Source organism: Babjeviella inositovora, assembly GCF_001661335.1.
Source record: "Babjeviella inositovora NRRL Y-12698 unplaced genomic scaffold BABINscaffold_1, whole genome shotgun sequence".
NCBI classification, from domain to species: Eukaryota; Fungi; Ascomycota; class Pichiomycetes; order Serinales; genus Babjeviella; species Babjeviella inositovora.
Genome location: NW_017566838.1, coordinates 1965824 through 1987211, shown reverse-complemented (window position 1 = coordinate 1987211; position 21388 = coordinate 1965824). Strand labels below are relative to the sequence as shown.

The following is a 21388-nucleotide window of genomic DNA, read 5'->3' as shown; positions in this document are numbered from 1 at the left end:
GTAAATGGTGTATGTATCGGTAAGATATGCAAGGTACGTACGCAGTACAGGGACATCAATCTTTGATCATGGTACACTTTTCAGGGGCTTCTTCGCTTAAATAAAATATAACATAGACGTTGGTGCAGTTACCGGTATAATCTAATAAAGGTTACAAATTTGGGGTACTACTAAGTGAGTCTCGTCCGATGTTTTGGCCAGTTAGAGTTTTGGGACACGCTTCGACTTCCGTTTCCGGGATGTGCATACAGTGAGGCACTTCGCGCCTTTCGCCTCATGTGGCGATCGAGTCGGAGCACCTGACAGCCAGGTTTTGAAAGGCGACGCATACGGTCCGAGCTGTTCTGTAACACCCAACACAATAAATACACGTCTTTTGAGGTATAATACAATCTTGCGATACGGAATTGGCGAGATCCTCTATCCATCTACAATTAAAGCAGTCGCCAAAGAGCTACGACCTGAGCCGCAATGTCCGAACATGAAACCCAACCAGTGCAGCAAATCGCTGACGAAGTGAGCACAGAACCGATTCAAGTGCTACCAGAAGCAAACCCCACACATACAGATACTCTAGAAGTTCTCCAAATGGCGTCACCAGAGGATGCCAGTGATGCCGCGTCAAATGAGACAGGGGAGTCCGGGAAATCAAAGAAAAAGAAGAAGAAGAAGGGCAAGAAGCAAAATAACAAGACCGGTACAGACACCCCTGAGACAACGGAGGAGGCCAGCGCAGTTGAGGCTGTAACTTTAGATCAACCGGAAAGCAAAGACGCTGAAGCGGTTGCCACAGACGCCATTGAAGAACCTGCGGAGGTAGCTGCTATTGACGCTGACACAACTGTCAATGAACACACTGCGCTTGACAACCACTCTGATGCCAGTTCTTCTATCACGGTCGACAGACATGCAGCCCGCGTACTCCCGCTCCTTCCGACCGTGGACGAATCAGACAAGAATCTCTTTGGCAACGTGGTGGAATTTGACAGAAACTTCAACAACAACTTGTTGGTATCCCGTTTGCACAATCTCAACGAGGGATTCAACTCCAAGAACCCCAAGGACCAGGAGCAAATCAAGACCGCATGCCAGGCGCTCAGGACCACGTTCAACGAAATCAAGAATTCCATTGCCATGATGGGGGACCACATGTTGGGCTACAAGATTGACTGGGAGTTGTGGACGAAGGTGGTGAACAACTACGAAGAAATCGTGTTGAACGAACCTGACACTTTGCAAGAAGCGGTCTCCGAAGGGATTCCCAACGAGGTTAGAGGGATGATCTGGCAGTTGATCTCCAACAGCAAGAACTTCCAATTGGAGGAATTCTACGCATCTATCAAGAACGAACCATCGGAGCATGAGAAGGCCATCAAGAGAGACCTATCTCGCACTAGCTTTGTGACTTCCGGGGAAGCGTCCAGTAAGATGGATTCGTTATTCCACGTCATCAAGGCATACAGTCTTTTCGACCCGGAGGTGGGGTACACGCAAGGGATGGCCTTCATTACCGTTCCATTGTTGATGAACATGAACGATAGCGAGGCTTTCTGTTTGCTTGTGACATTGATGAAGGACTACAACCTCAGATCCTTGTTTATGCCGGAAATGAGGGGCTTGCATTTGTTGTTGTACCAGTTCGATAGATTATTGGAAGACAAGAGCCCCTTCTTGTACAACCATTTGATCAAGCAAGGAATCCGCTCTTCAATGTATGCATCCCAGTGGTTTTTAACATTCTTTGCCTACAAGTTCCCGTTGGATATTGTGTTGAGAATCTACGATGCTGTCATCACTGAGGGTATGGAGTCCATTTTGAAGTTTGCGGTAAATCTTATGATCAAGAATGAGTCAAATTTACTTCCGTTGAGCTTCGACAAGTTGTTGGAGTACTTGAAGGATAAGTTGTTCAACTTTTACTTGTACGGTGAAGCGGCGAGTACCAGCCAACTGAACCTCACCACCATGAATAAGCGATTCTCGTTTATGGCGGGTAAGAAATCTGGTATCAACAACAACAGCGAGTCGTACCGATTGAACGCCTTCGTTAAAGATGCTGCCACCATCGACATCTTACCGTTCTATTTGAAGAAGTACCAGTCCGAGTTTGACGAATTTCTCCAACTCGAAAAGTCAAAGGAGTCTGAGATTAAGAAGATTAAGTACGCGAATGGCAAATTGAGAAGTGAGGTGAAGATTTTGGAATCCAACTACGTCATGTTGGACAGGGAAAATATCGCCGTGGTTAATGCGATGGTGCACACGAAAGTCCAGAGAGCGAACAACAGTGATGAAAACCACGACTTGGAACTCGAGATCAAGAAGCTCCAAGAGAAACTTGTGAGTTTAGAGTCTAAACTCCCTGCTTCGTCCAGACCTGGCGAGACTTTGGATGAAATCCAGCTCGAGGGTTCTCCGTACACCGAGTTACCTACGAATATCGAAGAAGAAATCCAGGCGGCGATGGAGATTAACACAAAGGTCATGGACACCAACCGGGCCTTGGAGGAGGAATTGATGATGCTTGAGGATGAATACAGGCAGGTGGACGATGAATTTAAATTGTTGCTGTCCCAGGACAAAAAGGGGTGGTTTACCAAGAAACCATTTTGGGCCGCCTAAAGGCCCCGTTCCAATATTTGTCTAACGGATGCCATGGAACATGGTTGAAAGTCAGGATAATTCTTTATACTCTCTGCTGGCGCTTTTTATTTGATTCATGTATCTGTGATTCATTTCGAACCTCGGTACTCGTAGTAGATACACATACACTGTTAAAGCAGCCGGTGCTTACGAACAACCCGCAGTTTGTACATGCGGGCTTGCTAGCAATCTATTGTATACTCCACCGAGGATCTCTACATTCCTACCGTACACTTTAATTAAGTCGCATAAAACAGATTCCCACATAACCGCTGGAAGGTGGATATCGATAGCTAGAGCCTCGTACGTGTCCCATAGAAGATTGGTGTATCACACACTCATTGTGGCATTGGTGCGGCTCAGCATAACCATCGCGGATTACAACCCAATTATGCTGTAAATGAATCAGTGTGAGAATTATACATCAAACTTAAAGGCAGCATATAGTTGTACGTTAACGTTGTTATCGGCCTTACCAGGAAATAAATATATCAGGTCGGCTTTGAATTTTGTGACGCCATGTTATCCTCATCCCTTTTCCTTCAGACCCAAAAGTCTGTTGCTAGAAGCTTTCACACATCCATCATTGCTTCTAAGGAATGGAGACTTATAGAAAAGTCCCGTAAGGTCGCCAAGAAGCCTGAATTGAATGTTGGTGACGCCAGAGGCAACCTTTATGTCCCACAAAGAAAAATTGACACCCCAGATTACAAGTGGGGTGACAGAACCGTCTACAAGAAGTCCAACAGAGGTTTGCTTGGTGGTAAATTTATCCAGTACGGTAACCAGGTTTCCGAAATGAAGAACAAGATGCGCAGAAAGTGGCACCCAAACGTACAGAAGAAGACGTTGTGGTCTGAAGCATTACAGAAGAGTATCCCATTGCAAGTTACCACCTCGGTCTTGAGAACTGTGACTAAGGAAGGTGGCCTTGACAAGTACTTGACCAAGGACAAGTCTGCTAGAATCAAGGAATTGGGCCCTCTCGGCTGGAAGTTGAGATATAGGGTATTACAATCCCAGATTTCTAACCAGAAGCCAACCGTCACCGTTGGCGACACCACCTATACCATCTACCACACCTACAATGGTCACCAGATAAGATACAACAAGAAGAGGTTGATCTCCAAGTTTTGCGGTATGGTCTACAACCCTACGTGGAACAAGCTCTGCCCAGCCACCTTCAAGAAGGCGTTGCAGTGCGAAAGCATCGACGCTATCTGCAAGAAGATGGAAAAGCACCACTTCGACTTTTCGACGGTGTCTGTTCCAATTGCCTCCGCTGAGGCTACTCCTGCTTCCGCCTAAGCGCTTCCCTTCTCTCGCATTAAAACTTCTTTTATGGTAAGTCAGTGTATATAGTACCAACCGAATCCTAGTTAACAAATATGTATATTTACGATTTAAACCAAAACCCGTATGTTTGCCTATCTTTTCCATGACTTAATTGTCTAATCTGGCAAAGTTCAATATAGCCAGATATGGACGTGCGTACACCAGACGGGAGAATAGACTTAAAAACAGTCACAAACCATTTTTCCAAAAAGGGATACTCGTCCTTTGTGAAAAACTCAATTTTGCATATCCGTTCTGAAGTCTTAGGCTCTGACAGGGAGTCGTCGATTGTAAGAAATTTCTTTTTTTATCCGGCACCTATTTTCGGCGTCCACCTAGTAAAATTTTTCCATTATAATTCTTTTTTCGCGGGTGGTACCCGAATTAGGACTTGAGCCCTGGGGCCCCGTGCCCATTTTCCCACTTTCACTTAGCATTCGCTTCTTACCATAGTGAGGGAGAGAAGACTTACTGTATGCGGTAGTCGGACTGTGTGCTGCCAGATGGTGTCCCATACTGGTGAATGAGAGAAAAACCGAGCTCACTAAAAGCGAACTGAAAAATGTTTTTGTTAGTAGTTTCCTGATATAATCTAGTACAAACTATACATCTCAAAATGGCTAAGTCTGGTATGTACCAACAACGCTTAGCATTTAAGCGATGATATCCATCCTAGTAGGGGAACCCGCAAAAATGAACGAAGAATCCAGACCTCTCTGAACAGCGCCGAATGCTTCCATATTCAAATCTCCAAATTATCATCGATGGGGCATGATATAGCGACCCAATCCAAATAACTCACATTTCAGTGAGCCGATCGTACTGGATGCTCCAGGACCGCTGAGTTGCATCATTTGGAAGCCCTCTTAAGAAGGCTGCTATACCCGTACAGACTCCGTTGAACTAAACTGCAGTAAACAAAGGCTTTAATGCTCCTGCTCAGATGCTATAGCGGCTCCCATGAGACACAGATTCTTCAAGCTTCATTCAGACCGGCCTACCAGGAGCTCATCGTAATATACTCCTCGAGCTCATTCTAACACCCATTCTAGGTATTGCTATTGGTTTAAACAAGGGTCACAAGACCACTGAAAACACTGTTGCCCCAAAGATTTCTTACAGAAAGGGTGCTTTGTCCAAGAGAACCGCTTTCGTTCGTGAGATCGTCAGAGAAGTTGCCGGTTTGGCTCCATACGAGAGACGTATCATTGAATTGATCAGAAACGCTGGTGAAAAGAGAGCCAAGAAGTTGGCCAAGAGAAGATTGGGGACCCACAAGAGAGCGAAGAGAAAGGTCGAAGAAATGAACAAGGTCATTGCTGAAACCAGAAGACACTAAATTCTCCCAATTTCTCGTTAGCACCTCACGTTTATAAGAAATACACTTTTGTTTTATATTGATGTCATTTTTCTCATCGGCTGTAATATAGATGGTATGTACGTTTGCTCCATGGTTTGAGGTTCTTCCCTCTGTAGTTCTGCGGCCTGCCGATACCCTCCAATAATGATCCATCTATGGCTTTGAATCGGTCATTTTTTTTGAGTAGGGATGACAGTACGTGGCTATAGGAAGGAACCATTCAAATAGTGAAGCCAATCCGCTATACTGCGTGAACTTCGAGTACCCAACAATCCGCAGGAGGCAAACCAAAACAGACACTAAGCTTTCCTTACGCTGATATACACCCTGGAAAGATCCACTACTTAAACAATTGCGATCTTAAATTGAAATTTACCATATTTTGAAAATGATCGGCCGTTATATTCTTGGTGTCAAACGTCTACAAAGGTCCGATCTTTCATATTTAAGACGGTTGTCTAATTCCCAATTCAATACCCCACCGCCGCCTACATATTTCGCTAATGACCTCCACCCCAAGGCCTCTAAGCCGCCTTCAGGAACGACGGGAAGCGTGTACAAGGGCTTTGAGCGCAAAGGTCCGGAATTTTCCTCTGACCGAACCCTGGCGAATCCCTCGCCCTCTGTGTTGAACACATTCGGCACGCCAGCTGCGCCTACAAGTACCACGCCGTTTGCTCCCTCATCCGATAACAGCAGTGCCGGAAACATAAAACCTAGAGAGTTGTTTACATTGGTATTCTTTGTGGCTGCCTTGTCTGGATTATACATCGAGTATGAAAGGCAGAGCAAGGAGTTTGAGAGAAGGTTGACAGACCAGCAAACCACGTACCAAAAAAACTTGATTCAGAACTTCAACAAATACCAGCAGCACAAGAAGCAACGCGACATGCTATTCATGAAGAAGGACAAGGAGCATATGAAATTGGAGATGAAATTGTCCATCCACGTGGGGTTGTTGCGCAAGCAATTGCAGGAGGCCGGTATTGACCCGGTGTCAATCGAGAAGGCCATTGAGCAATATGAACGAGACGTGAAGATTGGAAGCACCTTAACCAACGGCTCGTTGTTGTGGGTTGATGACGCATCAACGGTTAGGCCGTTTGTGCCCCATTTCAAGGATTATGAAAAGAAGGGTCCCAACCATTAGGGGTAGCGTTATCGCTAACCTGTGAGATAACCGGTTCATCTAAATATAGACTGTCATATGCATCGCTAAGAAGGCTTTAATTTATTCCATCAACAACGAGCCTAGCCATGTAGCGAAATACTCGTATACGATTTCAAGTGGACAGAAAGAATTGTTGAAATAGCTTAATCTAGGCCATATACGAGTAGCCTAGACTGTTTCTTAAATTCCCTCAAATCGGGAAACATTATGATCGTAAGCGTGGGGATTTAGTTTCACGGATGAAGGCTCAGACCACGTTTCTAGCGGAGAAGGATGCTGTCCCGAGCGGCAAGCGTGAACTCGGATATACACACATTTCACTCGCAAGGTAATACGCTTCACTTTGTATTAATAAATTTGGGTAGCCAATATATAAGGCGATCTCTGAATGCATCAAGGTTCCCACCATTTTTATGAGCTGGGGCCCCATAAATACCTATTAGGGTCTTAAAAGGTGATAGATAGTACGTGAGCCGCATGAGCCCAGGGCATTTTCCCATACTAAGAAAAATCGTTAGGGCTTGGCTGAGTGTACGTTACCCGACTTTAAGAGCCAGGGATGCGAAAAACTCTTGGAAAACTATAAAAACTGGCGGACCGCTCACGCTTTGGCAGTTTATGGCTTTCCTTCTTCATACAATGTTTTTAATTCTAGGCGCCCATTAGAGTCACTGTTAGTCTTATTCTCAGTATTCGCATAGTGCTCGGGTTAGCCTTAGATCAATTGTGGATTGCGCAAGCTTTCCCGTTTTTTCCAGCCTATAATGTCGTACTCAGTTTTCAATAATTGTGTATCGCGGTTCTAAACAAACAGTCACTTAGTGTATAGTTATATAGCTTAAGAACATTGAACCCTACTTTTGTTTTCGTAGTACAGATTTCGGACATTGCTCCTAGCAGGATTATCGTAACATGCGTTTCATTAATGTATATACAAGGGACATTAGATCTCTAATGATGGTTTTCAAGTAACTCGGCATCGACTTTTCCTAGCTCCCTCTGTCTCAACTTCAACGTCAAAAGATTCAACTTGGGACAGCACACGGTCAGGGCCGTTGGACCGTTTGCTTCGTAAAAGGATTTGCAGCACAAGTACAACAGATCAATCAAGGCTGTGCACTTGGATTCGTTGTAGTTGTTAGCCTTCAAACAATCTTGGATAAGGCAAGCCTGAGGCTTGCATGGGTCGGAGCATTTATCGGAGCTCATGCTGGTGTGGCAGCTGTAGGGGAACACTAGCAAACACAGTTGGGTGGCAAAATAGCGCAAGGACCAGAAGGTTTAATTAGCTATGGCTGTACTCGTACCTCAAGAGTGATGTCCAAGGGGCTGCAACTCAGATTTTCAGCACGCTCAGAGGGTTGACTTTTGTTCGTATGCATCATGCATGCAAAACGGTGCTCGGTTTTGCTGGCGGCTACGCAAAACTAACCGCCGGGTCTTTGCCACCTATTCTATTTAACCTCACTTTTATATAAAAAAATAAACAAAATGCAAACAGGTTTTGTTCAATATAAGTAACCAATTGGGTTAGAACTAGAATTTCACTAGCCTACAACATTGGCATTGTTGCACCGACCCTTGTCCTCTTCATATTTCCTCTCAAACTCACAACGACAAGCAACGGTATCATGAACGGCGGAACGTACAACCACATTGTGCCCTCATCGGAGCTCAATTGCGCCAGGTTCTCAGGTGAGAGTATCAACGAGTTGAGATCACAGTTGGGTCTCCTGGCGAGCTTTAGCCCGGCTTTCGATTTCTGCCCAGGGGATCCAGAGGCCGGCGCCAATCCTCAAACGACTCAAAATACCTCCAATAAAGACACGGCATTGTTTAGAATGTCACAACTAGTGCTCCGGTTTATCCATCTACTCCTCAGTTGGTATATATATGCCAGTACTATCACTAAAACGGAGCATGAAACTTTCAGTGCGCTTATTAATAAGGCTCACTCTGACGTCAAAATGGCGGTAGATACCGAAATTGGAACCCACCAGGAAAATGACGGATCTCAAATCTTGCCTCGAAACAAACGAAAAGGTATTTTCGCACGGATCCACAGACTCCGCTTAATCTTGCAAATTGGCCCTGGCCAGCTTAGGAATGCCATATCCCAGCCTACTCGGAAAACCGTACCCGTTTCAGAGATTCAACTCCTCAATTCGTTACCCAACAGGCAACTCATCCCGACCCACTTGGGTGCCATATTTAAGGTACATCCCTTCGTGACTCCTCGTCCCAAAGATTTACCCCAACCGTACGTTGGCAAGGATAGGCAGATTGTGGTACCAAAAACCAAGAATATCCGGCGCTCTCTTTGCGAGCAAACAGAGTTTCTGGTCATGAAAAGCGCCCACTACTCCGCAGAAAAAGTTCGGATTTTCATTGAACTCGCACGATTGATCACCTGGAGTGCTGCTTCGGGAATTCGAACCGTCACGGTTTATGAGGAAAGCGGCAATCTCTGGCAAAACTTGAGCGATATATCCAGCACTGTAGGTGCTGAGTGTTTTGCGCTATACGGGGATTTGTCAAGAGTTCCGTCGATTAAAATTGTAGACAGACAAACTGGTGACTATGCCATCATCCCCTCCGGTGAATCCGTGGCCTCCCCAACTTCAGATTACAACCTTGCCACCACCAGAGGTAACATGTATAAGAACCACACTACTATCGATGCGCCGGAGGCACTTACTGAGGGGGTCTGTACACCAATTGCTTGCCAAATAGCCCAGCTTACCGTTTTCTTGTCTAGCAGAAGAGATACCAGCGAAAAGGTCATTTCGATCATTAAGGAGGCGCACTATAGTTCGGCTGAGAACCCCTTGCAGATGCTTGATCGAAAGCTTGAACTTTTTGCTTGCCCGTCGATTATCATTCGGGCCGGTGGGGAGCGAGAATTTGTGCAGAAGTTGGACGGATTTCCGGCATTTGGACACGATTCAGAGCCCTTGTTCTACGCCCGGCACGAAAAGTTTGGGTTTAACTTCTTTTTGAGGGCTATCAGCGCCTATGTGGCGTCCATTAAAGATGATCAGTTGATGGACAAGTGGCAAACGGAGGAGTCGAAGAAGTATGCGTAAGAGTGATTGCTATTCCTTTAACACATATCTTTGCTAGAAATATATCATGCTTAGAAGAGTAAAGAAATAGAGATCAAGACACCAAGGAAGTGTTGCTCCGGTAAGATATGACAGTTCCATACTTGCAGGTTATACAAAATACCCAATTCTGAGCTCAGCAAAAGTAGTATATCTCTGTTTTTACAAGACCACCACATCCATTACTACACACTCAAACGCTTTCACTTTCCAAAGTGCACCGTTTGTAAATGGAACAAATCCTTTAAACTTGCAGCATACACAGCGTGCCGCCCACCATGTTTACTTAGTTTCAGAAAGAGTGGCTAGATAGAACCGATTGCCAGTAAATACACATCGAATTTGATGTTTCATGAGAGACCGATATTAGTATTGGGATATCAAAGTTTGAAGGAATATGCGTCAAAAGCGCTGGTATTGCATGTAAAAGCACAAAATTGGCAGAGTGTCTATGCGGAGAGGAAGGTATCAAGGTCTTCTACATAACCAGGCACAAAATAAGTCCCATTTACAGGCGCGTATCGTAAAATTGAGTTTCACAAATAGCACTGTCGGATCATCATTGCTTCCAACAGACAAGCAACGTGTTTAGCAAACTCCGCGGGTGAGCCTTGCAACGCTTACAAAATTCACTTCGACCCTCGCTAGTGATCCGCAAAGCTCACACACTATCATCATGGTACTCAAACAAACTCTTCTTCGGGTCTCGTGGCGCATTCTTCGAATACTGCGCATCATCCGGCGGCCGCTCCGCCACTTTATTCTGACACAACATGCTCTGGATCGACACACTCACGCTCGCCACACTGTGAACCGGTGTCCAGTTGTCCCCAAGAAGATCCAAACAGATATGCCCGTTGGAGTATACATGCGGATGCATAGGGATAGGCCGTTCATCACCAGCCACGAATTGCACCGACGGCGACTCGAGGGGATAGCCCTTGCCCATTTTGAAGCCCAAGCGATACACGTCGGGGTAGAGCGGGTTGTCGATGACAAGGTCCACATTCCACTCGAGCATCGAATCGGTAGGGAAAAATTCAATCCCGGGGTACGCTTCGTTCTGCACCGTCTTCCACTCCTTGAGGAGACGTTTATTAGCAATCGACATTAAAGGGAGGACAGTGGAAAGAGGCTAGGAGCAGATCTGAGTATGGTAAATAGTGTATCCTGCACTTTCTGCAGCCGCGCTCTGGGGTCGCGGCGGTAGTGCATGACCCATGCGTATAATAAACCTGGGCGCACCTTGCTCTCCCCTTCTTCCTTCTTTCCTCATCACAATGGATTGGAGGGGAAAACGAAGTTCTATTGCGGCGGGTATGCCGTCACAACCTGCGTATCCGATTCCCGGCTACGACTCGGTGCCGGACCGTGCCCTGTTCTCGGCGCTGCCCCAGCGCCAGTCCTACTACGAGACCCATTACCCGTTGTACTGCGCGGACTGGACCGCCATAGAGGGTAAGGGCTTTGAGTCCATCGCGTTGAGTTCCTTCCGTGAGGACACGAGTAACAAGTTGCAGGTGGTGCATGGCGTCAAGACTGATGACGATATCGAATTTTTTCGCGTAGCCGAGGTGTCGGTGAATTACCCAATCACCAAGTTGCAATGGGACCCGTCGATGGCTGCCGCTGCAACGCCCGCCCCCATCGACCGCCTTGCCGCGGCTGCAGAGTGCTTGCGCATCTACGAGATCGATCCGCTCCAGAACAACGCGCTCGTTGAGCGCTTGACGCTCACGAACGCGAAACACAACAATCTCAACGCGTTGCCGCCGCTCACTGCGTTCGACTGGAACAAGGTTGACCCCGGCCTTATTATCACCTCGTCCATCGACACTACATGTACTGTATGGGATATCCGCAACGGTGGTGTTGCCAAGACACAGTTGATTGCACACGACTCCGAGGTGTTTGACGTCCAATTTACAATGGACTCGACCAATGTGTTTGCTTCCGTCGGGAACGACGGCTCCGTTCGTGTGTTTGACTTGCGCTCATTAGAGCACTCTACAATCATCTATGAACCCGTACCGGGTAGCGAAGCTGCACCTTTAGTACGGCTCGCAACGTCCCATGCGAACAACTACCATATGGCGACCGTCGTCGCCGAGAGCCTGGCGATTCTCGTGCTTGATATGAGATATCCGGGAGTGCCTGTGGCGACGCTCGAGGGCCATTCTGCTCCGGTCAATGACATCAAGTGGCATCCGACGAAGAACTGGTTATTGAGCGGTGGCGACGACTGCCAGGCGTTGGTTTGGGACTGCACGAACATCGACAGAGACAGGGCTGCGTACACACAGCAGGGCTACTATCCGAGCGCCAGCCCAGGCGTTGGAACGCCCGGCAGCCCGAGCGGTATGCCCAGTGCTCCGGCGATCCCTGGAATGGTAGAGGACACGCCGATCTTGGCGTACTACGAGGCAATGGAGGTGAATAACGTGTGTTGGGATAGAGATGGATCATGGTTCGGGGCGGTGAGCGGGAAGGGGTTTCAGGCGGTGAAGTTATAGCGGCGAGGGAAGTTGCAAAGCTGCTATAGTGCTGTGACAACTTCTGGAGAATAGCGCCAGCTGGTAACCATGTACAAAACTAATTATTTAAAATTGAATTAATCATGAAAAATAGCCAGATCAGAAGAACTGAGGTAGGCGGAGACTTTCTAAACGATAAAGTCGGGAGCTATATACTCGTGATTACCTCCAAGGCACAAGCGGTCATTGAAATGATCACAAACAATTTATAAACCATGGTAGAGTATCCAAGATATATATATATATATGTATAATCTGGTCGAAAAACATCAAACCAAATTTAATTACAACGTAACCAATTATACCATTATACGCAAGTACATTGCACCACACAAAATATAAGTTTGCATTATTAACTCACACCCCAGCCTCTTTATCAGAATCATGCATTTTTTATAGTCTCATAGCGTTAACTGACTTGGCCGGCGCGGCCGGTTTCCTGGCGACCGTCTTCTTCCTGCCCTGTGATTTTTGCGACAGAGCACGGGGGCGGGCAGGCTTCCTACCCCGCGGATCCTTGGCGAAGGAACGCTTGGCGCTGGCCTTTTGTGGCGTGAATGTCTCCGACAGACTATCCTGGGTGAGAAGAGCGCTCCGCAACTGCGTTAACAACTGGCGCTCGCGATCAGATTTGTTGAAGTACGGCGACGCGAGCGAGTCGTTGCTCAATACCTCATACTGGCTGTTGGTGGTCTGTTTATCACGCGCTTCTCTAAGCGTCTTTAACAACGGCTTGAAGTACTTGAAGTTCTGCTTCTGCTCGGGCAAGATACCGGCAGTTTTGTCAAACGCAGCTTTGGTCTGGGGGAGCTTCGCCGCCAAATCGCGTAACGACACGGGGCTGAGGACTCTGGACGCAGACATGTAGTTCAAGTCGTGCTGCTTACGCACGCACAACGCATTCAACGCATGGAACGCCTGGTCGGTATCGCTGTCGGTGCTCTGGTTGCGCATCACGATCGGCGTTGGACCGTTCTGGCGGCGGATAACCGACGACGCGGGCGTGAAGTGTGGCGGCACGAAGTCGTTCTCTCCGGAATTACCGTAGCGGAAACTTTCAAAACTACTAGCATTTCCATTTGGGCTAGCGGGCTTTTTGGACGAGCTGTGCGGCCGGCTGGGTTCGGACAGAAACGAGATGAGAATTTTCTTCTTCCCGGTAAGAACCAAGCGCGCCGCTGGGCCCGCGCGGATGTAGTTCGCAGAGAACCCAGCCCCGGTCAACACCGGATACTCCTGGAGCACCGCCTCCGAGATCAAGTGAAAACAGATTCGCTCAATATCCCGTTTGTCTATCTCCTTCCCCGCGCCGTAACATGCAGCTCTATCATGACCAGCCTGGGTGGCCTTGGCCGACCGGGAGCCCTTAAACAAGTCCTGGCAGTAGATTAGCGTGACCCTTGAGCGCTGCACTTCCTGGACCAATCGGATAATTTGCTGCGCCTGCTCGGTTACATCGCGCTCAACCACAGAGCCGGAAGCGCCTTTACGGCAGTTATCACACTGCCGTTTGCACAACTTGCGGTCGAACGTCTCGTTGAAGTACTGGAGTACCTGCTTACGGCGGCAATCAGTAGTGTTCTCGCAATACTGCACTACCTGGCGGAGCTTGTCCAAGTGCTTCTGCTTTCCCGCAATGTCCAAGTCCTTGTCCCTGGATATCATGCTCTGGAGCGTTCGGGCGTCCTTGTAGCTGTAGTACATAATGCAGTCCGAGTGCTGGCCATCTCTGCCGGCCCTGCCCGTCTCCTGGTAGTACCCTTCCAACGTGCGGGGAATCGTCAAGTGCATCACAAACCGCACGTCTGGCTTGTCGATCCCCATCCCGAAGGCGATTGTCGCGCAGATCACCTGCACAATCCCCTTCTGCCACTGGTGCTGGATCTCTAGGCGGTCCTCTGGGGACATCCCTGCATGGTACCATGCGGCCTTGATGCCGTCGCCGACCAAGCGTTCCGCCGTCTGCTCGCACGAGTTTTTCAGGTGGCAGTAGATGATGCCGGTCGCACCGCGGTACTTGCTGGAAACCAACCGCGAGATATGGTCCATGTGCGCAGTGGTTTTGGTTACAAGCTCGTAGAAGAGGTTCGTGCGGTTGAAGCTCTGCTTGAAGAATTTCGGGTTGTTCATCCGCAAATTGTGGCGGATATCCATCTGAACGTGCTCGTTAGCGGTCGCTGTGAGCGCCATGAGCGGGATATCCGGGTACTTTTCTTTAAACGTACCGAGCATGGTGTAGTCGGGGCGGAAGTCGTGTCCCCATGAGCTCACACAGTGTGCCTCATCCACCACGATCCGTGCAAGCTTTTTGTCGCGGTAGAGGCGATCGATGGCGTTTCTGGTCTGCCCACTGGCGGTGATCATCTCGGGAGAGAGGTAGATCAACTGGAGGAACCCTTGCACAAACAAGTTGAACATGTGCGAGCGTTCTTCCGAGGTGGCCTTCGAGTTGACCATCCCCGCCTTGATATTGCGGTCGAGTAAGTGCTGGACCTGGTCCTGCATCAACGAGATGAGCGGTGAGATCACAATGGTAGTGCCCTTGGTCCATCCTGTCTCTACTAGTGCCGGAAGCTGGTAACAGAGGGATTTACCCCCGCCAGTGGGCATCAACACAAACACATCGTGGCCCGCAAGTGTCGCATTCACCGCCTCTTCCTGGTTCGAGCGGAACGAATCGAGCTTGAACACGTTTGTGAGCACGGATTTGACATCATGCGACCACGGGTGCGTGCCGCTGTCCGGGGAACTTTCCACTAGGGCCTCGCTGATGCGGGGGTTCCGTTCGAGCGCGAGGAAGTCTGCGTCGTCATCGGACGGAATGTCAATTACATCGCGCTGCTTGGCCCACGCTGGAAGCTCTCGCTCCTGGTTTAGGCGCTGGGAAAAGCCCATACCATCGTTGAGCTCTTCGACATCCTCCAACTCCTCAAAATCGTCGAATGTCGCTGTGTTATCCGAGCGGATGCGCTCGTATCGTGGAGGGGGCATCATCTCTCCCACACTCTGGTTCTCTTCTTCTCTTACCAAACTCAGTATATCGTCTACCTCATCCGCTCCCTCGCTCTCCGACTCGCTTTCGATGATGTAGTCTTCGTCAACAGATACTTCTTCCAAATGGCTCCCCTCATCATCGAGGAACCCCTCGAGCTCTGCCATGGCGCGCGCATCCTCACGATCGCGCACCTCTTTCTGTGTGAACATGCCCTCCATATCGCCATCTCCAAAGTTGTCCTCCTCGTCCATGCTGCTGTAGTAGTCTGGCAGAAGAGCGGGTGGTGGTGGGACGTTTCGCGTGCGCGGCATAGGCTGGGGAACGCTTAACAACTGAATGTCGTCTTCGGAATCAGAATCAAGTTTCACCATATCCTGCGGCAGGGATTTCTGCGACGCTTCCGCCAGCATCTCACGAAGCAAATTCTTTGTCAGCTGGAGTAAAGTCTCTGGCAAAACCAGTAAAGTTTCATGCAATTTTTTTGGCAGCGTCTCTGACACTATCTTTGGTAAATTTTCACGCAAATCCATTCTTGCTGCACTTGGAGGCAGCGAGTCCACGTGCCTCTTTCGAAGCGGGGTGGAACACGAAACATCGCCTTCGACCTGCTGGATCAAATCTTGGGTAGCGGCGCCGAAGCCCCAGTCACCAATCATCTTCAAGTGCTGCCGCATCGTGTTTTGCTGCTCGGCAATCCGCTCTGCCTGCGGCGTGTATTGCGACCGTTTAAGCCGCTTCTGGTCTTCAGACAACGCAGAAGACTCCGAGATTGCCGCGCGTTTGTTGAGTAAGTTAATACGTGCCTCACAAACAGTAATGTACAGCTGCTGTGTTTGAACTAATTCGAGCAACCTGCGGTATGCGTTATGCGACACTACCGATGGAACCTCGCGTGGAATATCAAGGTGGATCGGCAGAGATGGGCCCGAGCCATAATTAGTGACCTGGGGTTCTAATACGGGCGGCATTCTGTTGATCGGAAGGTCTTCGAAGTTCCGTTCGTCCTCTGAGTCCCATCCGTCTTCGAAGGTCCGTTCAGAGACCTCGTTGCGTAGCTCTCCTCTGTTTTGTGATGCCCTTGGAGTGGACTTTCGCAAAGGGGTACGCACCAAAGGGGTGTTCCGCGCCAAAGGGGGCTGCGTAGAGGTGGTGTTAGTGACAGGAGTGGCTCGAGCCAAAGGGGGTTCCATGGTGGAAAAGGTAGTTTCCGAGGCATTTCTCACGATACTACCGTTATACATAGCCTTAACTATTTCCGTGCCGTTTCTTACGCCTTCTACCGACACAGTTTGTGCGACAACAGCTATTTCAGGGTTCTGTGTTCTTACCTTTTTGATTCCCGCCACCTCAGGCCCCGGTCGTTTTTGTCGGGGCTTATCAGGTGAGTAAACCTGAATGACATCGTTTGTGAGCTCTGTAGCGTCATCCATCGAATCCGTCAAGTCTACCACTTCGGCTTCTTTGAGCTTAATCACCTGATAGCTGGGGTTGGCCTTCATCAACGACATCACGTCTGTGGAGCGGGTTTCGGCGTGGCGGCTAAACAATCCGGCGCTGGTTCCGCGGCGGAGCGATCCCGTGAGAGATTTCTGGGGCGGATCATGTGTGGTAAGCGAGCGGGCTGGGGCCATAGCTAGCACTGGTATTGTGGGGGATGTTATTGAGGGGGGTAGTATTGGGAGTGGCACGGGATCCACGAGGGTATATGAAAACGGCGGGGGTACAAATGCTTTTTCGGTTTCGAGCCAGTGAAGATGTTCATCTAGGTTATTACTGAGTGTCATAGGGCCGTCGGTTGTGTCGTTTTGCGGTTTACCGCTGATTTGCCTCTGCTTTTTACGCGTTGTTTATAATTATGAGCCCGACGCGCTGAAAATTTAGGCTAGGAAAATAAATAGCCTGCAGCTGGATCGGCTTAAACCAGGAAGGACAACCATCTGAAACAATTTTAATATAGGTGAAATGGTATATAAATGGTATATAAAAACATAGACGGTGACACTGTCAACCATCTGATGCATGCTCTTAGAAAGTTGAGTAACTGAAGAGAGACACATATCGATAATCCTCTCAGTTATTATGGAAGTAACACCCCCTAAGTTTTTCGTAGAGGTTATGCCCAATAAAGCGCACTACGTGTAGTTACTTCCGGTTTCCAGTGTCGTTACTAATACACAGGATGATGGGGTATATCCGAAGCAGTTATTGAATGCTTCGAGGCGTTTCTTATGAGTCAAAGCAACAGACTGTCTAAGCTCTACGTCTAAAATCTAGACTGGGGCTATTCGTTTTGATCTCCTGCTCCGGCAATAATTCCACTCAAAATCTATGTTGAGAGCCTCCACCTTACGCTCATTCACCTACGCTTTGTATCAATTAATACTGGAGCCGACCTAAAAAGTGAAATAAAAGAGAACCTGTATAAAAAAGTCTGACAGCCAATCGGAAGGTCATGGCCAGACGATGCTAAATGGTCAAAAATAATAAATGCTTGATCAATGTTTTATCGATTCCTAAGCGGAGAACTGCGCCGACTGCTGCAAGGTCTCTTTGTCCTCAGCGCTCAACAGCGAGGTGAGAACCTGGAACTTGGCGGCATCAGTGCTCTGCAAGCCCTCAAATACCTGTCTAAATACGGCATAGACATTGACCGTGTCCAACGGCGTGGTGGCCAATGGGTCTTCCACAAGCTCGTCGTCATCGTAGTCGTAGTGTGCACCGTCGTGCTTCAACTTGTGTGACTCCTCCTCCAAGAACTTCATGTAGTCCTCGTCTTCGGCATCAGCTGCGTTCTCTGCCGCGTCCTCATTGACCCACTCGCCGTCGTCTTCGCCGAAATCATCGTTGTACGGGTTGTAGTCCTCAGCGCTGTACTCTTTTCTCTGCTTGTCCAACTCGGTGATGGCGCCTGGGAGGGTGCTGAAGAGGTTCGCCAACTTGACACCGCACTCAGCGATAACAGAGTCGTTGATCCCGACAGTCTGTAAATCGGCCTGGGAAACAGACAATACCGACAACAATGCCAACACAGAGGCTTTCATATCAAACACACGCTTGTAGGTGGGGATGAACTTGAACCATGCGATAAAGAAGTTCTGCATATAGTTTTTCTCGATCAACGCCTGGAGCGTGTGCTGGATGTCGAAGGCCAAACCGGCGACAATGACGTTGAGCATGTAAATGGAGGTGGCTGTGTTCTTCATGATTTCCGCCCCGTCCGCGACGAGTCTGTCAATCACACTGCTGGTCAACTGCGGCGCAAACTGCGGCGCATCCTCCTTCATGGCGAGGGTGAAGTTGTAGGCAATCTCGGCTCCGTAGGCCAAGTCGTTGACCCCCATCTCCTCGATGTTGACGTTCTTCATGATGCTGGTATAAATGGCAAAAACCCAATTGACATACGCCGGGTTGGCCTTCATGTCGCTCGCACCGTATGTGATGAAGTTGGTAATGGCTGGCATAAACTCCGCGGCATAAACACACCCGAACCCGGTGTTAAAGCATACAGAAATGAGCTCAAACACCTTCCACATCAATGGCGAGATCTGGCGCGAGAGGAACGTGCAGTTCTCAACCAACTCGCACACTTCAGCAAAGTAGTCCTCCATGTCATTCTTATAGACAATCTCAAAGACGGGCGCGAGAATTTGCTCCAAGCCCAAAATCACGTCGGTGGAGTTCTCAAATGAGAGCAACACAGTGACCATGGTATTGAGGAGCCCAAACGCGGCCATCTGCTTGTCTGAGTTGTCATCGAGATTATCGCCGTCCACATCATCCACCTCAACGTTCGCCTCGTTGTTCAACGCCACGGCCAACTTCATGAACTGCTCGACCAACTTGGTCATTAAGTCCACGCCGAACGGCTGTAACTGCTCGGAGAAGCACTCGACAATCTCCTGCATCACCCCAGAAAGCGCGTCGTGGTCGATCGTGTTGGATAACTCCAAAAGGCGCTGCATCGCGGGAACCACAACCTGCCCGAAGGCTTCGTTGAAGGCTGGGGACTTGAGGTATGGGTGGAGCGCAAGGGCCGCCTCCAATTGCACCGGAAGGTTATCCTCGTTGAAGCATGACATAATGCTGTGGAACAAGGTCGCGAGGTTATTCTGGTCCTGGAAAGCTAGATCCGAGAAGGTGCACGAGATTTCACACGCACGTGCGCGCAAAAAGCCGAACTCGCTGGCAAAGGTTGGGAAAATGAACTGCACGAGGAAACCTTCCATCTGGCCATGGTACGGCGACTTCTTGCCCACGAGTTTATAGGCAATGGCACCGACCATGCGCAAGGCGGACTCCGCCTGCTTGGCGTGTACAAGGTCCTTTGGCGCGGCCGCGAGCTCGGTCAACTTCGTGTACGCGAACTGGAGGATTAACTCCAAACACGTCTTGGTGCGCTTCTGCGCGAGTGTCACGAGCAAAGCCACTGCCGCGCTATCCGCCGACGAAACGTCATCGTAAAAGTTGAAGTTCGCGTGGATGTACTCTTGCGGATCGTCCTCGAAGTTCTCGAGGGTTTCGTCTGACGGAAGGAGCGTAGGGAAGATGAAGTGCGAGATGATCGATGACACGTGTGGTTTGATCAAAGGCCAGGTGGCTTTCTGGGTGACAGCTGCTTCAATGAAACTGAGGAGGTAGTACAAAGACGGACCCGAGATCCACACGGTTTGGTTGCAGTGAGCCTCGACCAACTGGAAGTAGACGGTTAACAAGGATGGCACAAAGCTGCCGATGAATAACGCCTGGAATTCTGGGTACTCGTACTTGTTGGAGAGCGAGGACGAGCCGTAGCGCGTGAACAAGCGGTAGAGATTAGCAAACGCCCACTTTTTGCACTTACAGAGCGAGTGAAGCGCACGCTCGCCTTCGTCTAACTCCAAGAGGTTGGCCGGGTATGGAGTGTTGATAATGTTCACGTGGAGGGTACCCCATTCGACAACACTGCCCTGTGCCTGCAAAGCGACTGGGAGATCGAAGTAGGTCGCAAACTTGTATGTCTTGAGGATCAACTTGACGATGGAGCCCGCCTGGAAAGAGGCATCATTGGTCAAGGCGTTAGCAATGGCTAAGATCTTAGGAAAAAACTCCAGGATGATCGTATCCAATTCAGGACGATCCTCGTTTGTTTTCCAGCGGTAGGATCTGACAACCTCGGACAAGCACAACACACCTACGTAGAGCGAGTCCGGGTTCTGCGACTGGACAAGCTCGGCCGTCTGGGCAAGCAAGCCTGGCCATTGCAGTGGGTAGTCGTGGGTGATGATCGTGGTGAGCACCGGGAAGAGTTGGTTGCGGAGATCTTGAGGCACGGAGACAAGCGCCAGGAGCAAGCGGTCCTTGATAAGCGGCTTTTCGTCATTGTCCACAGCATCAGCGGCGTTAGTTTGCCAGCGGCGGATGACACGGTTTTTGAAGAAGACCGCAGCGGCCTTCTTGATCCCGGGGTTGACGCCGTCCGTCGTGAGAATGTCAAGGCATGCGCCGAGGAAGCCCGGCACTTTCTGGGCCTCGCGGAGCTGCAACTCGGCAGCCTGTCTCGCGGCCTGGCTGGGCTGCAAGGTCGCGGCAAAGCATTCGTACAAGGCTTGTGCGTCCATGGCGAAGCGATTAGTGGAGCAATCAGTGAGGGGATCGGTTGTTTTGCTGGCGGTTGATTTCAAGAAATATTTTTTTGTGCTGCAGGAGGGTTGTGAGCGCGCATCAGGTGAGGCACCTATGAGCAGGCACGGAGGTGCGGTGCCACCCTTACGGGCAGTGATAGGGGCAGGGTAATAGAGGACCCGCCACTCGTAGAAGTCGATAGATCCGAACTTCTTCCGGATTCATTATATATATTTACGGGATAAAATAGAGAGGCAAGGCAAGGCAGAGGAAATACATGGTGCCAGAGATATCGATGTGCCTTGCGCTCCAAGCCAAATGTGTGTTATACGTATAAAATTCCTCAGTAGCTGTATAGTAAGTATTTAGCGGTCATGTGGTAGGGATTGATAACCTATATAAGGGGGTCGATCTTTCCTCCCTTTATCCTATATAGCTAACAATATACTACTACTAAAGTAAATATCCTACCCATGAGGTAAAGGTTTACCACAAGTCGGCTATGAATCGTGAAATGGTGAAAAGAACAGGCAGAACACGGTGGGCGGGCTAGGGATTCAATGGCGATATTAGTCCCGACCCAATTATTTTCAATCTATTTGGCATATACAATATTTCTTAGTTCCTTAGAAAATTATCAGGTAT

General features: G+C 49.0%; 10 protein-coding genes across 10 annotated transcripts; 6 read left to right on the top strand and 4 right to left on the bottom strand.

The window, feature by feature from the left end:
• Window positions 1-341: 341 nt before the first annotated feature.
• GYP5 (Gyp5p) lies at window positions 342-2900 on the top strand. The gene has a single exon (XM_019127694.1). It carries the CDS (start codon window positions 472-474, stop codon window positions 2620-2622), a length of 2151 nt encoding a protein of 716 aa, XP_018988356.1. The 5' UTR covers window positions 342-471; the 3' UTR covers window positions 2623-2900.
• Window positions 2901-3201: 301 nt separating this feature from the next.
• Window positions 3202-3696, top strand: BABINDRAFT_22694 (mitochondrial 54S ribosomal protein bL28m; the record flags this gene model as incomplete). Its single annotated transcript, XM_019131296.1, has 1 exon — window positions 3202-3696. A coding segment is annotated over one exon (495 nt), but the record flags the coding sequence as incomplete, so codon positions are not given.
• An 898-nt stretch (window positions 3697-4594) lies between these two features.
• RPL39 (60S ribosomal protein eL36) lies at window positions 4595-5317 on the top strand (the record flags this gene model as incomplete). The annotated part of the gene is made up of 2 exons (XM_019130719.1): window positions 4595-4607; window positions 5031-5317. The coding sequence occupies 2 exons, from the start codon at window positions 4595-4597 to the stop codon at window positions 5315-5317; spliced, it is 300 nt and encodes a 99-aa protein (XP_018988354.1).
• A 291-nt stretch (window positions 5318-5608) lies between these two features.
• On the top strand, window positions 5609-6622 carry BABINDRAFT_79764 (uncharacterized protein). Its single transcript, XM_019132711.1, has one exon. It carries the CDS (start codon window positions 5727-5729, stop codon window positions 6486-6488), a length of 762 nt encoding a protein of 253 aa, XP_018988353.1. The 5' UTR covers window positions 5609-5726; the 3' UTR covers window positions 6489-6622.
• Window positions 6623-7391: 769 nt separating this feature from the next.
• On the bottom strand, window positions 7392-7851 carry BABINDRAFT_159498 (uncharacterized protein). The gene has a single exon (XM_019127693.1). It carries the CDS (start codon window positions 7716-7718, stop codon window positions 7461-7463), a length of 258 nt encoding a protein of 85 aa, XP_018988352.1. The 5' UTR covers window positions 7719-7851; the 3' UTR covers window positions 7392-7460.
• Window positions 7852-8140: 289 nt separating this feature from the next.
• BABINDRAFT_164737 (uncharacterized protein) lies at window positions 8141-9595 on the top strand (the record flags this gene model as incomplete). Its single annotated transcript, XM_019130278.1, has 1 exon — window positions 8141-9595. The coding sequence occupies one exon, from the start codon at window positions 8141-8143 to the stop codon at window positions 9593-9595; it is 1455 nt and encodes a 484-aa protein (XP_018988351.1).
• Window positions 9596-10274: 679 nt separating this feature from the next.
• UBC15 (Ubc15p) lies at window positions 10275-10724 on the bottom strand (the record flags this gene model as incomplete). The annotated part of the gene is made up of 1 exon (XM_019132317.1): window positions 10275-10724. One exon carries the CDS (start codon window positions 10722-10724, stop codon window positions 10275-10277), a length of 450 nt encoding a protein of 149 aa, XP_018988350.1.
• Window positions 10725-10904: 180 nt separating this feature from the next.
• BABINDRAFT_159496 (uncharacterized protein) lies at window positions 10905-12414 on the top strand. Its single transcript, XM_019127692.1, has one exon. The coding sequence runs from the start codon at window positions 10933-10935 to the stop codon at window positions 12124-12126; it is 1194 nt and encodes a 397-aa protein (XP_018988349.1). The 5' UTR covers window positions 10905-10932; the 3' UTR covers window positions 12127-12414.
• A 216-nt stretch (window positions 12415-12630) lies between these two features.
• Window positions 12631-14934, bottom strand: SGS1 (ATP-dependent DNA helicase; the record flags this gene model as incomplete). Its single annotated transcript, XM_019131212.1, has 1 exon — window positions 12631-14934. A coding segment is annotated over one exon (2304 nt), but the record flags the coding sequence as incomplete, so codon positions are not given.
• A 2553-nt stretch (window positions 14935-17487) lies between these two features.
• On the bottom strand, window positions 17488-20743 carry NMD5 (Nmd5p). Its single transcript, XM_019127691.1, has one exon. It carries the CDS (start codon window positions 20737-20739, stop codon window positions 17656-17658), a length of 3084 nt encoding a protein of 1027 aa, XP_018988347.1. The 5' UTR covers window positions 20740-20743; the 3' UTR covers window positions 17488-17655.
• Window positions 20744-21388: the final 645 nt, after the last annotated feature.